General features: G+C 39.2%; 1 protein-coding gene across 16 annotated transcripts in view; it reads left to right on the forward strand.

The window, feature by feature from the left end:
- The window catches only part of LOC129483216 (liprin-beta-1), a 179,389-nt gene that overhangs the window by 133,961 nt on the left and 30,922 nt on the right, over positions 1-14,506 (forward strand). For 4 of the 16 annotated variants that reach the window (XM_063640315.1, XM_063640310.1, XM_063640314.1 and 1 more), the window contains 4 exons: positions 1,636-1,750; positions 5,862-5,923; positions 9,299-9,383; positions 12,101-12,255. In XM_063640315.1, the coding sequence (XP_063496385.1) occupies positions 1,636-1,750; positions 5,862-5,923; positions 9,299-9,383; positions 12,101-12,255 (417 nt within the window). Of the gene's footprint in view, positions 1-160; positions 254-1,635; positions 1,751-3,831; positions 3,865-5,861; positions 5,924-9,298; positions 9,384-12,100; positions 12,256-14,506 lie in introns of all 16 variants that reach the window. The other 12 variants (XM_063640301.1, XM_055280280.2, XM_063640303.1 and 9 more) reach the window with 7 other exon arrangements.

The following is a 14,506-nucleotide window of genomic DNA, read 5'->3' on the forward strand; positions in this document are numbered from 1 at the left end:
TCTGAATTTAAAAACAAGGCTTAACTCATCCGACAGAACATAACCTGCCCTTTCTCTGAGTTGTATCTAACCTCCTTTATAAACTGATACTGTTTTCTTGGTTATTTAGCTTGTCTTTTTCTATCTGTAGTTTTCTTTCACTCCTCTGTCTCTCTACCAGTCTTTAATGGCCAAACTTTCTAGCATGAAAATCAAGGTGGGTCAGATGCAGTATGAAAAGCAGCGGATGGAACAAAAATGGGAGTCACTGAAGGTGTAGTAGACGTTGGGTGATGGGGTCCATGGCCTGTTGCTTTCTGGCTTGTGTTGTTTTGCTGTGATTATGTTTTTAGTGGCATGTGCATTCATTCTGTGTGTGTGTCACCTGTTGATTAAAAATCACCTCAAGCTGATTGAAGGAACAATGGGATCCCTGATGTTGTTTTCAGAAATACATGAAATAATTGGTGAAAAATAATAAACAGGTAAAATGAAAGAATTTATAAATTAAACTCTCTTAGACTATCTGAGACCCAAGCCTAGTAAAATAATTGTAAACATTCACCTGTGAAAGAATTCTGTTTCGTATCCACAGTAGAGGTCACTTTCCTCTTTAGGGACTTTCTTGATGGTAAATGTACAGCAGTTGACATTATCATGGCTGTGAATAGAAATGACTGCTGAGAAGCAGCACGGTGAGAACAGGTTCACACTTCCTGCCAGTGCTACTGAAGATTTTTTGTACTTGTCCACTCTGCTCCTACCAGAAGTCAAAACTATAGGGCCAGCTGCCTTGCTTCATTGGAGAACTACATCTTCTCACAGTACTAAATGTAATAAATATATCTTTAGAGATTCTGAAAGTAAAATGTGATGTTGAATATAAAGCTGTACTTCTTAGCATTGCATAGCTGTGTTTTCTGTGTTAAATACAGCCAGCAAAATTTGTTTGCTAAAGCTAATTCTTTACTGAAAGGAAACTGAGAGTTTAAACATGAGTACATGGAAGGATGGACTTGAAATCTTATATACAGTTGTATAGTTAAAAATTAAAAGAGGGCTTAACTATCTGTTTTCCAAATTTATTTTTTCCCATTGTTGTAGGAGATTCTGTCCTTTTATCTTAGTGATGAGGGTGAATTATTTAGTTCCCTGATTTGGCTAAAGTTGTTCATGACTTGCTACCTTACCCATGAATGAAACTCTGTGCTTGTCAAGGAAGCATGAGTGCCAACTTGAAATGCCGAATAAATGTCAAGCTAGTCTTTTCCAATTTGCATTTTATTTTGCTTTTATGACACTAAGTATCTAATTTGATTATCTTCCTTGATTAACTTGGTTATATTTTTAATTTAATGTAAAGATTTAAACCTTAGGGCTATCCCATCCCTAATTACTCTTTAAAAGATCTCTTTTTAATTTGATTACAAAGGAACTTGAAATAATTATACCATAACTGTTATAAACAGGACTTCTACTAATAGTCTTGCTTTTTGCTTTTCATTGCCCTTGTCTGATTTCTGATGCTTGCATCTAAATTCTAGTAGATTTGTTTCATTCATAAAACCTGATTATTGATTTAAAGAGCTAATATGCTCTTTGAATGTTCTCTTTTAGTTATGATCTACTATTTTTAAATGAATTTGTAACTTGTAGGATGAACTGGCATCTTTAAAAGAACAACTAGAAGAAAAGGAATCTGAAGTGAAAAGGCTACAAGAAAAATTGGTTTGCAAGATGAAAGGAGAAGGGGTTGAAATTGTTGATAGAGGTAAGAAGATATATTTCACATTTGTCATCTCATTTTGTTAAAGTCCTCCAAAATCTGTAAAAGAAACCAATGATAGTCAATGTGCAGTTTTAGTATCAAAGAAAGAACAGCAGAATCCAGCCAGGCCCAGAACCACAGGGAATTCTCCAAGACTCTTTACCGTGACTGGGAATCCATTAACTTCCTCTTCAGCAGCTGGAAAAGGGGAATTCTGTACTTTATTTGGTGTTTAAGATTACTAGACTGTAAATTCTCATCACAAGAATAGACTTGTCTCAATTGCAATGCAAGGGAATTTATGCCAAAGGAGTTAAAAAGAACCATCCCTATGTCCCAGGATCGTTGCCCTCAGAACTGAAATTAGATAAAGTAAGGGACTTAGAAACTCTTCTGCCCTTTTGAGAGAAGAGAAAAATGGTTCGGTATCTTTGGAAAAATTAGTAAAAAATTTATACCAGGGATTGAGCCCTCCACCTTTTAGAAAAGTAGGCTAATTCTGTTTTTGGAAAAATGCATGAATTTGTCCAAATCTTTTTTCATAACAGAAGAGGTTTGTTCTGAGTATTGTATGGACCATAATTTCTAACAAAGTAGATTGTACATGATAGAAAATAGCCCGAATGAAATACATTTTTAAAATTATATTTGGAAATGTAATGTGCATAACATCTGACAACGCTAGGTTAAATTTAACCTTTCTTTGTTATTACGAATGATGACTGTGGCACTACGAGATACCAAAGCAATTTCTGAGTCATTCAAAACAGTACAAATTCCAGTTAGTGTAGCTTTGTTACATTTGTATCCATTTTATGAAAATTAGTAACATTGTCTGTCCAATGAGGGACTTGAGTTAGATTATCTCTAAAGTCCTTCTTGCCTCTAGAATACCATGGCTTTATATACCTGTAGGTATCACAATTCCCTGTCCGTCAGAAAATTCATCAAACCTGAGGAAAATGGATTCTCACCGCCAACCGCTTCACCGCCCCACCCCATTACCTACTGTTTGGCATATATATAATTGTGTATTGATAAGGGACATTCAGAAACAGGTCATACTGATCATGCTTTTAGGGTTTTAAGAATAAAATGGGCTGGGTACAATGGCTCACACCTGTAATCCCAGTACTTTGGGAGGCCGAGGAAGGAGGATCACTTGAGGCCAGGAGTTCAAGACCAGCCTGGGCAACACAATGAGACCCTGTCTCTACAAAAAATTTTTTTTAAGATTTGAAATTTTTAAATTTCAAATTTCACCAGGCATGGTGGCTCACTCCTGTAATCCCAGCTACTTGGGAGGCTGAGGAGGGAGTTTCACTTGAGGCCCAGGAGTTCGAGGCTATAGTGAGCTATGAGAGTGTCACTGCACTTCAGCCTGGGCAATGGAGCAAGATCCTGTCTCTGAAAAAAAAAAAAAAAAGAATAAAATGGCATCACAGGACCTGTGGGCTAGAAGATATTAGAGTAATGCTACCCAAAATCTGATTGGAGGACTCGAACCAACCTGGGAACTTTGTGTTACCAGTGCCCACCAGCTAACTATGGGGATTGAGAGCAAGTCTTTAGAAAGCTCATGTCAGGGTGATATTGGGATAGCATCTAACTGCATCCTCAGTGGACTCATCTTACTGGACAAGAGATAGACCCTTTCAGTGTTGTTGAACTTGAGTGGTGAGTTGCATGTGACACAAGCAGTGTTCTAGTCACATTCAGGAAGACCAGGTATCAAACTGTGATCGAAATACAAAAACAAGTGACATTAACTAGGTTTTCATCATTTATGGTATAAGAAGTGCTTGTAGTCCATAAACCTAATTTTAATGTGAGAAAATCAAGGTCCAGAAAAATGAAGTGACAGAGGTAGTAACTCAAATTTAGGTCTTATATTCTCTTTCTAACCTCACACAGAGCATTATTATACTACCAATCCTGCAGTCACAAAATAGTGCTGAAAAAGTTTTTATGAGGTTAGATTTCCTTTATTTTAGGTAAAAGGAGACTAAATAGTAGTGAATTAAAAATATTATTTATTGTTGTAATGTATGCTAACTTCCAATCCGATGGGTTTTCCTGCACAGATGAAAATTTTAAAAAGAAGCTCAAAGAAAAAAGTAAGGTTTGGTGCATTTCCATCAGCCTTTACATTCACCAAAAATGCTACCTTGGACTGTTCTTTGCATGTGTTTTAAAACATTTCTCTCACCAAAGATGTAAAGTTGCTTCATCGATAAGCCCTCCATTTCTTCAGAGTGTACACAATAGAGGGTGGATAATAAAACAATAAGGTAAAAGATTATTTTGAAGATTTTGTCTGATTCAACCTTTCTGCTCTACAGGGTACAACAGGGCACACAGCATTGTGGATGTAAGAAAACATTTTCCCTGCAGTCTAGGTGATACAGGGTCAGAGGAGAAAATAACTTTTATAGTATGAAAACTCCCACAATTTTAAAGGTTTACCAGAGTTGAAAGATAATTTGGAAATTTGCTTTTGCTTTTCGATGTTTTGAGTCCAGTATTTGTCTGAGATCTATTAGAAGCTCCCTTGAACATATTCTGTTGTTACAACAGAGATTGAATCCACCTGATTAATGGAGCCTGAATATTTAATGCAACATTAAGATAAATCCTGCCAGGCATGGTGGGAGGATCACTTTTGAGGCCAGGGGTTCAAGACCAGCCTGGGCAACATAGTGAGATCCCGTCTCTACAAAAAAACCTTAAAATTAGCTGAGCATGGTGGTGCATGCCTGTAGTCCCAGCTACTCAGGAGGCTGAAGTGGAAGGATCACTTGAGCCCCAGGCATCTAGGAGTTTGAGGCTGCAGTGAGCTATGATCTTGCCATTGTACCATGGCCTGGGCAACAGTGAGACCCCATCTCTTAAAAAAGAAAAACATTAACTCCTTAGGGGCTCTTTCCCCCAGATGTTAAATTCTCAATTCCTATAGAATATATCTTAATTGAAAATGTTACACCAATGCTGAATGATGCACCACTGTTTTAAAAATCATCTTAAGAAGACTGGATGTGGTGGCTCACTTCCTGTAATCCCAACTCCTCAAGAGGTTGAGGCGGGAGGATCACTGGAGCCCAGGAGTTCAAAGCTACAGTAAGCTGTGATTGTGCCATGCACTCCATCTGAATGACAGAGGAAGACACTGTCTCTAAAAAAAAAATATTATCTTCAGTAATTTTTTTTTTCTCAGAAGCAGGCAACTTTAGCTGATTTTTTTTCCTGTTTGAATTTTTTAGTTTGTAATTTCATTTCGGAGTGACTTTTCATTTATCTATTTATTTGAGACAGAGTCTTGCTATGTTGCCCAGGCTGGTCTCAAACTCCTGAGCTCAAGCAGTCCTCCCACCTTGGCCTCCCAAAGTGCTGGGATTACAGGCATGAGCCACCGCACCAGGCCCTGGAGTGACTTTTCATCTTTAAAATATTAAAGTTTTTTTATTATTCAAGTAACACGCTTTTGTATTTGAATATCAAATTTTAAGGAGAATCACATTCAGCTTACTTTGGCCTTTATGTCTTGAAATCTATCTTAAGGTAGTATTGGAAATGAAGTTTATAGATGAAGCAAAGTACTTATTATCCTTACGTATGGAACTACAACCAGCTTCTTAGCATGACTACTGATGTAAATACTACAAGCCATTAGGCGCTTACCATTCATTCATGCCTCTATCTTGGTTATAACTATCATTTTATCTGCTTTTCTCATTATATATACCATTCATGGCTTTCACGCACTGCTTTATAGATTCCTGTTTTAAAAACATTATGTTTTTATCACTATAGCGCTGAAATTTCATCTTCAGTGTTCTCATGAAGATTCTCTTGTTGCTTTAAGAGAGGATAGCTAGTTCTCACACACCCTTGTTTTCTTTCTAGAGTGGCAACTGTTCAGGTGAGGTACAAGATGTCCATCTTTTCAGATTTTTCCAAAAGAGAATATGGGTGTTAAATGTGCCCTTTTTAAAGAATAAATGAAAGAAATCATTAACATCTTTACCTTAAAATATTTCAGTCTGGAGAGTAAATAACTTCTTATCACTGTCACACATGTGAACTAAACTGACTTCTGATTTGATGTTATTTTCAGACATCGAAGTACAAAAAATGAAAAAAGCCGTGGAGTCTTTGATGGCAGCAAATGAAGAAAAGGTATCCAGATGAAATTTAAATATACGTGTGGATGTTTTTTAACACCATTTTGACCATTCCATGCAGTTTCATGAGCTATCCCATTTTAAAAGAACATGCCCAGAACACTGCTAGGAGTGAGGGGCAGGTGTGCACACTCCCAGGTGGGCTGTATGCACAGGAATAGGGAGGAGCTGCACTGGCTCCACTGAGAACTCCTGCCCCCATGAATTCAGAAAATGTTCAAACTCTCTGATCAGGTCCGCATATTCACATGACATGTAAGAGAGAGGATACATTCCATAGTACATCCTGTCTGTGGGCACTGAAAATTCTGGGCCGGCCTGTGGGTCCTGAAGGAGCTAGCTTGACAGCCTCAGCTTCATGGTCATGTTGGTTTTGTCCTCCATTTACTCATTATTTCCTTTACACTCCTGGCCTGTTTCACATCTGTGATTGTCTCTGCTCTCCTGAGAGATAAAATACCAGCAAACAGCGGCACGGGCTTTACGTTAGCTACATTGCCTGCATTCCAAGGTTTCCACAGGTTTCCCCCCGCCATTTGGTTCTTGTTGTCCACATCTGATGTTTCATCCTGCTAAGGGCAGGGATGCAGTTACCGCACGAAAGCAATGGGTTTCTTCGTGGCTTACCTGACCATCCACATATCTAGCAGGCAGCCGCAGTTGTGTTCAGCTGATGTCATCAGAACTTCTCTCCCCTTGTCTGCCTGAATGAATAGAACCAGGGGACATTTTCCCAAAAAGAAGAGTAATTTCAAGGAAGTAAAAAACAACAAAATGTCAAAGAACTTTAGCTTGATCTTTTTCTCCCGTTGTAAGTTTCTTCCAGTCTTGACTATTCTTTTTTTCTTATCTCCTTGTTTATTTTTGCCTTGCATTCTCTTTATTTGCTCTTTATTGCCTGGAAATGAACTGATTGTCATACCTACTCATATAGGTTCCTTTTTGCTAATGTTTCCCACTATTGAATAAAAAGTAATTAGCAAGCTGCCCACCGTAACTTTTATTTAAAAAAAAATCACTGAAATTCATTTTGTTTTCATTTCTGTCCCTCAAAAAGCAACAACAAACAAAACTCCCTGTGTTGAATGAGGGCTTATGAAATGCTCAAACTGTTATAGGAGCACCCAGAGTAATATAACTTCCTTGTGGGGCCGGGGGTTCAGAAGACTTCAAAGAGGACATATTTGAGCAAATTCTGGGGAAGAGCAAGAGTTGTTCATCAGGAAAATAAAGGCTTCTTAGGCAAAGGGTCCATGAATCAAAACTTGTCTCGAGACCGGGTTTGAAACAGCGCAGTGCATGCTGGGATTGTGCTGGAACATGAAGTGCAGGTGGAGTAGGGGCATGGGGACGACCACAGAACTGAGTCAGGGGGCAGGCCACTTCGTACACCATGCTCTTGACTTAGGGTCTTAGCTTGTAAACCGTAGGCAGTGACATGATTAAATTGCCATTTTAGAAAGCTAACTCTGGTAGCAGAACAGGAGAGTGAAGACAGGTAAACAGTTAAGAGTCTGTTAAAACAGGTGAGAAATGAAGAGGGCTTGAAGTAAGGCAATAGCAGTGAAGTGGTAAGGTGGGAAGAGCTTTTAGAGAAATTTACAGGTTGACAAGATTTAAGATCTCTGGATTTGAAAAACGAGAGTAAGTTTCTGGTTTGGGCAACTGGGTGAATGGATGGTGCTCTTAAGGAGCTAAGGAGATCCAAGCACAGGCTCAAGTACTGAAGGGAAAGAATGAGCTTAATTGTAGATATAGTCTATTCAATATGCTCATGGGACTTTCTAAAGGAGATTTCTTACAGAAAGTTGGAACATGAATCTAAATTTTGGGATTAATGTAGAAATATAGATTAGTGGGGAGTGAGACCCATCAATTTTAGGAGAAATGTAGAGTTGTAGATTGGCGGGGACTAAGCCACAGTTGATGTGTCAGTTAGCTTTTGCTTTGTGACAGGCCACATTTATTATTTCTTGTACTTCTGTGAGTTGGCTAGGTGATTCTTCTGATCTCAGCTGGCTTAGCTGACGTCTACAGTCAGCTGGTGGCTTAGATGAGACTGCATGCATAATTTAGGATAGTGTCACTCACATGTCCAGTGATTGGCAGCCTGGTTTGGGTTGGCCCCAGCTGGGAGGACTAGCCTCTTCTCCAGATGGTCTCCCGTCCTCCAGTAGACTAGACTAGACTTCTTCACATAGTTCCTCAGGGTTCCTTAGAGCCACACCACAGGGCAGCCACAAAGGGCAAATGCTTTTCAAGCCTTTGCTTGAATTACATTTGCTGATATCTCTTTGGCCAAAGCCAGCCACATGGCCAGGCCCAGAATGAGAATGGGAGGAGCTAGGGAGGCCATTTTCATAACACAGTTGAGCACATGGGAAAAGCAAAGAGGGTCATGGACAGAACCTGGAAGCTCTAGCATTTTATAGTCCAAGAAGTAATGGGGGTTATGGAAGTTCAACAGCTATCTGGTCAAAGGATTGAGAAATAAAAATCGAAGAAAAGAAAGAGTGGATGGATAAGTAAAAGGAGAAGGAAAGAGTGGGGTCAGTCAAGTGCCATATGGAGGTCACATTAGAAAAAGGTTGGGGCCGGGCATGGTGGCTCATGCCTGTAATCCCAGGACTTCAGGAGGCCAAGGTGGACAGATTACTTGAGCCCAGGATTTCAAGAGCAGCCTGGGTGACATGGTGAAACCCCATCTCTACAAAAATACAAAAATGAGCTGGGCATAGTGGTGCATGCATGTACTCCCAGCAACTCAGGAGGCTGAGATGGGAGGGTGAATTGGGCCCAGGAGGTTGAGGCTGGAGTGAGCCAAGATTGTACCACTACACTGCAGCCTGGGTGACAGAGTGAGACCCTGTCTCAAAAAAAAAAAAAAGAAAAAGGATGAAAAGTGTTCACTGTTTTTAATAGACAGGAGGTCACCTTGGTAGAATGTTTTGAGAGGGGAGAAGCCAGATGGTGATTAATGATGGCTAATAAAGACAGAAGATGGGGGTCTTTCTTTCAAGGTTTGACTTAGAGAGGAGAGTAATTGAAGCTGACTTTTTTCTTTTTTTGTGTTGTATCTTATTACCTTGTTTTGTCTTTGTTTGTTTAAAGATGGCAGCTAAAGGATAGGATCTCTAAATTTAGAGGTACTTTGCCCATATCTTTAATGTATGTAGGAAACATAGTCTAGTTATTACCAGTTCTCCTAAAGCTTAGAATTATTCTTTAAATAATGTAAATAATTCACATCTGCTTATTCTTTTTTTAAAATGCTCTCTTGGCAGAATCATGGATATTCTTTATGTAAAAGCAATTACTATTACTCTTTTAAGAACATAGGATTAAAGATTGTAATTTATTTTGTTCCTAGGATCGGAAAATAGAAGATCTTCGACAGTGCCTGAACAGGTACAAGAAAATGCAAGATACGGTGGTACTGGCCCAAGGTAAAAAAGGTAGAGTGTAGCTCTAAAAGTTTTTCTACTTTGGTTGACTCTAAGTGGCTATAAACTTACACATTTGGCCTCAGTTTCTTTCCTGGATCATATACATTGTCCCAAATTAGGTAGCTCATTCGTTAATTGAACAATTAGGCAACTGTACTCTGCCAGAAAGTGTCCAGCCTGAGGAGTGAGTGTACTGTAGAGTCATTGGTCGGGGAGTGCCTCTCTAAGGAGTTGATGAGATAGCGTTCCAGAGAGAGAAAGACGACAGTATATGCAGAGAGCCTGGGGGAAAAGAATGTGGCGTGCTTAAGAAGAAGAACACCAGTGCAACTGCAAGGTGGTGGGCAGTGGGGAGAGGGGATGAGATGAGACCGTAATGATGGGCAACCGCTGGTAGTGCAAGGGGTGGAGTTAAGCTCTTGCTCAAGTGCAGAGGGACTCACTGAAGGGTTTTAAAAGTCAGCAGTGGCCAGGTGTGGTGGCTTATGGCTGTAATCCCAGCACTTTGGGAGGCCAAGGTGGGTGGATCACCCAAGGTCAGGAGTTAGAGACCAGCCTGACCAACATGGTGATACCCCGTCTCTATTAAATACAAAAAAATTAGCTGGGCGTGGGGGCAGGCACCTGTAGTCCCAGCTACTCAGGAGGCTGAGGCAGGAGAATTGCCTGAACCCGGGAGGTGGAGGTTGCAGGGAGCCAAGATTGCGCCATTGCACTCCAGCCTAGGCGACAGAGTGACACTCAGTCTCAAAAAAAAAAAAAATGTCAGCAACATGACCTTGGTAACACGTGGGCCATGGAGGGAAGTGAGCAGTATTGGGAGACGCAGAAACCAATTCAGAGATTTACAGTATTGCAAGTGAAAAAATCTGGTAGTTGCTGATTGGGAATATGTTATGGTGGATTGACACAGTGGTGTAATGAGATAGAGAAGAAGGGGGAAGAAATCAAGAAAGACATTTCCAACTAAAGCAACTGGGTAGATGATGGTTCCATTGACTGATATGGGGAAGCCTAGAGGAAGAACACTGGGCTGGGTAAGGGAGATTGAGTTCAGCTTTGAACATGGTGAGTTCAGAAAAACCCTGTAAGACAGGTACATAAAGAGAGTTGTGCGCTTTGTTGTATTTATTATTATTTTATCTGCAGATGGGCCAATTGGCCATCCTCAAATGTGGAGGAAATTTGAAAGTGCTCTTGTTTTTTAGCAATGCATAAATAGAGTTATTTGCTCTCAACATAAGCACTGGATATAAACAATTCTTTTGGAAGGTCCCCATGAAGCACTTAGATTTTGAAATTTTAATTTTGATGAGTTCACAGAGAAGGAAAATCCTGCTTTGGATCAGGATTTTTGAAAAAAAATTTTGTACACAGGGTCTGGCATAATCGATTTTATAAATATCTGAGTGAGCAAATGAACCTCTAATAATCAGTGTTGACTAGCAATTCTCATCACTGAGCATTTTCCATGCCTTCAGAAGAACAGTCTCTGTCCTATGGAATATTGCAAATTTGTAAGTGATTAATTTTTACATACGCATGACATTTAAAATGTTGTTTGATTTTATAGAATTTCAACTGTCCAATTCTTACGTTTAAAACCAAGGCAGAAAAAATTAATTCCTTTAATTAGACTATATTGTAAAACATTTGGAAAATAAAGAAAAGAGATAAAAATCACTCGTAATTGCACTGGCATGATCACTATTGGCATTTTTGTGTATTGTTTATTTCTAGCTTTTTTTCCTGTGCATACAAACATGTAAATAAAAGAGGTAGTTTTTAACGATGTACAGAAGCACTGATTTTCTTAAACCCTTGAAAACTATGTTCTGTTCCAATAAAGAGTTGTATAAACAGTGATTTCTCACTAGGAGTTATATTTAGTTAATCCTCATACAATTCTAATAACACCAAATTCTGATAAAATTAGAATAACATTCTAGTGAAACCTGAATTAAGAAGCTGTGGTCTGATTAAGATCTTTAAACAAGTATATGATTTACCATTTCATATTATTTGTAGATCAGAGTGTTAAGTTTATCTTTTTTTCTATTTTTAAAAAAGAATATCTGGCACTGCGCTGTTCGCCATTTAATCCTTTTGATTTCTAGAGATGTAAAAAAAATTATCAAGTTTGCAGCTTTGGTGAATATGTGGTTGCTTTTTTCCATCAGACGTTTTTGGCTTTAAAATGGCATAAAAGGATCCTCTTGAGAGATCAAAGGTCATCTGTCTTTTTGTTTTTTCTGTTCTCCTATGTTTTTTCAAGAGCACAGCAGTGATGAAAACTAAGTTGTTTAAATGGGACTTTGTTGCTATTCGGAATTTGTTTTTTGTACCAGGTATTCTTCAGTTTGAATATTTCTACACTAAAATTTGTAAGCCCCTGACTTTAAAACAAAGTTACAAGAGAGTTGTTGGAAAAAGTTAACTTTTAATTTTCTTTCAATCTGATGAGTCAATGTATCAAGTATGACTTTGTCTATTAATATCACAGGTACCCACTGTGGCCCAAGAGCCCCTGGCCTTAGTTTCAAATGCTGTTTCCTACCTAGGTCCTATGTTGTTGTTTTTCAACGGCTGCCAGGAGAAGCTGACTCTGATTTTTGAGGATCAGAAAAAATTTTGTATTCATTATAATTGGGATTCTTATCTTCTTGTAAAAGTGAAATATAAATCAAAAGCTGCTGTTGTCTTCTCTTTGCTTTGTCTTTTCCTAGGCAAAGATGGAGAATATGAGGATCTGCTCAATTCCAGTTCCCTCTCCTCTTTGCTGGATGCACAGGGTTTCAGTGATCTGGAGAGAAGTCCATCACCCACTCCAGTAACGGGATCTCCCAGTCGTGACCCATTTAACACAAGTGTTCCCGAAGAGGTATTAATAGACTTTCAGTATTTCCTTTGTGTTGAAGAGACTGTGTTATTGAAAGTTAAAACACTGCTCATAACATGAAAAACATGGGTTCCTTTCTCAGTTCCATTACCAACTCAAGTGAGGTTATATAAATAAATTGACTTTGGTCACTTCTGATGGTGACTCTGAAAGATAATTGAATAAAATTTTCTTCTGACTTCTTTAGACTTGGAAGAAGCAACTGGAGAGGAGTAAACAGTTACACACTCCTTACTTTGCATCAAACTGGCATGAAAATCTGTTTGCTATCTGTTGTACACCACACCGAAACTGTGTGGCTTCAGTGACAGCATTTCTTTTGCTGATGACTCTACACTTTAGCAGAGTTCAGCATGAGCATCTCGTCTCTGCTCCACTTGGCATTAGCTGGAGTGGCGTGAAGGCCTGGGCCTGAGTCATCTGAAGGCTAACTCACTCATATGTCTGGTGGTTGAGGCTGGCTTTTGGCTGGGACCTCAGCTGAGGCCCCATTTAGAACAACTACATGTGACCACTTGGCTTCCTCACAGTCCTAAGGGTGAGCATTCCAAGAGGCCCGGGCAACTTTGCATCGCCTGTTGTGATTTATCTCAGAAATCACATGGCATCTCTTCCGCTGTAGCCACAGGCCTACAGCCCACCGAGATTCAAGGAGAGAAAACATAGAACCTACCTCTTGATGAACAAGTGACAACGTTACATTGTTAGGACACGTGGGATGGGATATATTGGTGCAACCATATTTGCAAAATATAATCTACCCTCTGGCTACACCGCTTTACATCCCTCTCCCATGCAAAATACACTCGCCCCCTTTCCGAAGACCCCTAAGTCTCATTCCAGTGAGGCGTCAGCATCCCAGGATCTTGTCACCCAGACCGGGTCGAGATATGGGTGAAGCTCCTCAGGTACAGTTCCTTGTGCATAGCTTCTTGAGGACTGTTTCATTGAATTAAAGAGCTGCAGATTTCAAGGACAGTTATCTGCCCTCCACACACCCATACAATGGTTAGATAGGCATAATGTAACTGCAGTAGCCACTCCCATTAGAAAAGGGGAGCTGGAAGGCTCCCAGGTGTCACCAGTCCATAGCAATTCCCAAATCCAGCCAGGCACGTGTTGCCAGTCCTCTGGGCTATTGGCTCTTGCCTCTTAAGTCATCCTTCCTTTGCCTGTATTTGCAGATAAGTAGTTTTCTCAGTTTTGTGCCTGCAAAAGTGCCCAAAGATATCCACATTCATCGCTTCGTTTTCCATTATGTTTGTCCCTTTGAGTCTAATTTGGTGTAATACTTTAAACATTTAGAATTTCATACGAATCACGTTATAATTCACTGCATTACAGAAGAACACATCCACAGCTATCTTCACCATAAGCCTGTCCCTAGCTAAGGTTCCCTATAAGGCTGCAGTGGGACATCCCATTATTTTTAGAGCCTTTGATCATTTTTCAGGGTTCAATGAGACAGCACTACTGAAATCTTCCTAAGGTATTTTTTTTCTATTTTTATTTGATTCTAGTCTAGTCCATCCTGAGGTCTTAGCAAAGGGTTTTACAGCCACATCCTTGGCTCACCTGAAGACCATGTTTTCCTGATAGCCCTTGTGCTTGATCTTTGCCCTGAAACTGTTTCTTAATTTTAGTGTAATTTTTTTTTGTCTAGAGAGACCAGGAATGGGAAATAGTTTCATTGTTTAAACAATCTTGGCTTCCTTATTTTAGCAGTTCCTTTTTTGGTCATTTCTCTTCTCACATTTTACTATAGGTAGTGAGAAGAAACCAAGTGGCATTTTTACTTTTATATCTGTTGCTGATAATTACACAATGCAAAGATGAAATTTGAACAGAATGAAAATGAATTCAAGGAGAAAACAATGAAAATTTCTCTCTTAAATGTAGGAGAGGGCTGAAATATTTCATTAATCAAGGAATTAGTTAAGGAATAAGAAATACTTGGTGGAAAATATCCTCTAATTGTTAGATATATATTTATATTGAAAGCAAAAATAATATTTGACAGCCAGTGAGTTTGCTGCAGTTATAGAACTAGTGTTACATGTAGGGTATACCCAAATAATCTCATATCCTTTTAGAAAAAGTCTTTGCTATGTGAATTGTAGTTTAATTACAGGTTTTAAGTTTGTAACAAGAATGGTTTGATGAGGATTGAGGGAGTTCAGCCACATTTTTAAAGAAAAGCCAGGAGGGGGATCTGAGTTTGGAGTTAAAGTCT

The sequence above is a fragment of the Symphalangus syndactylus genome, chromosome 5 (genome assembly GCF_028878055.3).
Source record: "Symphalangus syndactylus isolate Jambi chromosome 5, NHGRI_mSymSyn1-v2.1_pri, whole genome shotgun sequence".
Lineage (NCBI taxonomy): Eukaryota > Metazoa > Chordata > Mammalia > Primates > Hylobatidae > Symphalangus > Symphalangus syndactylus.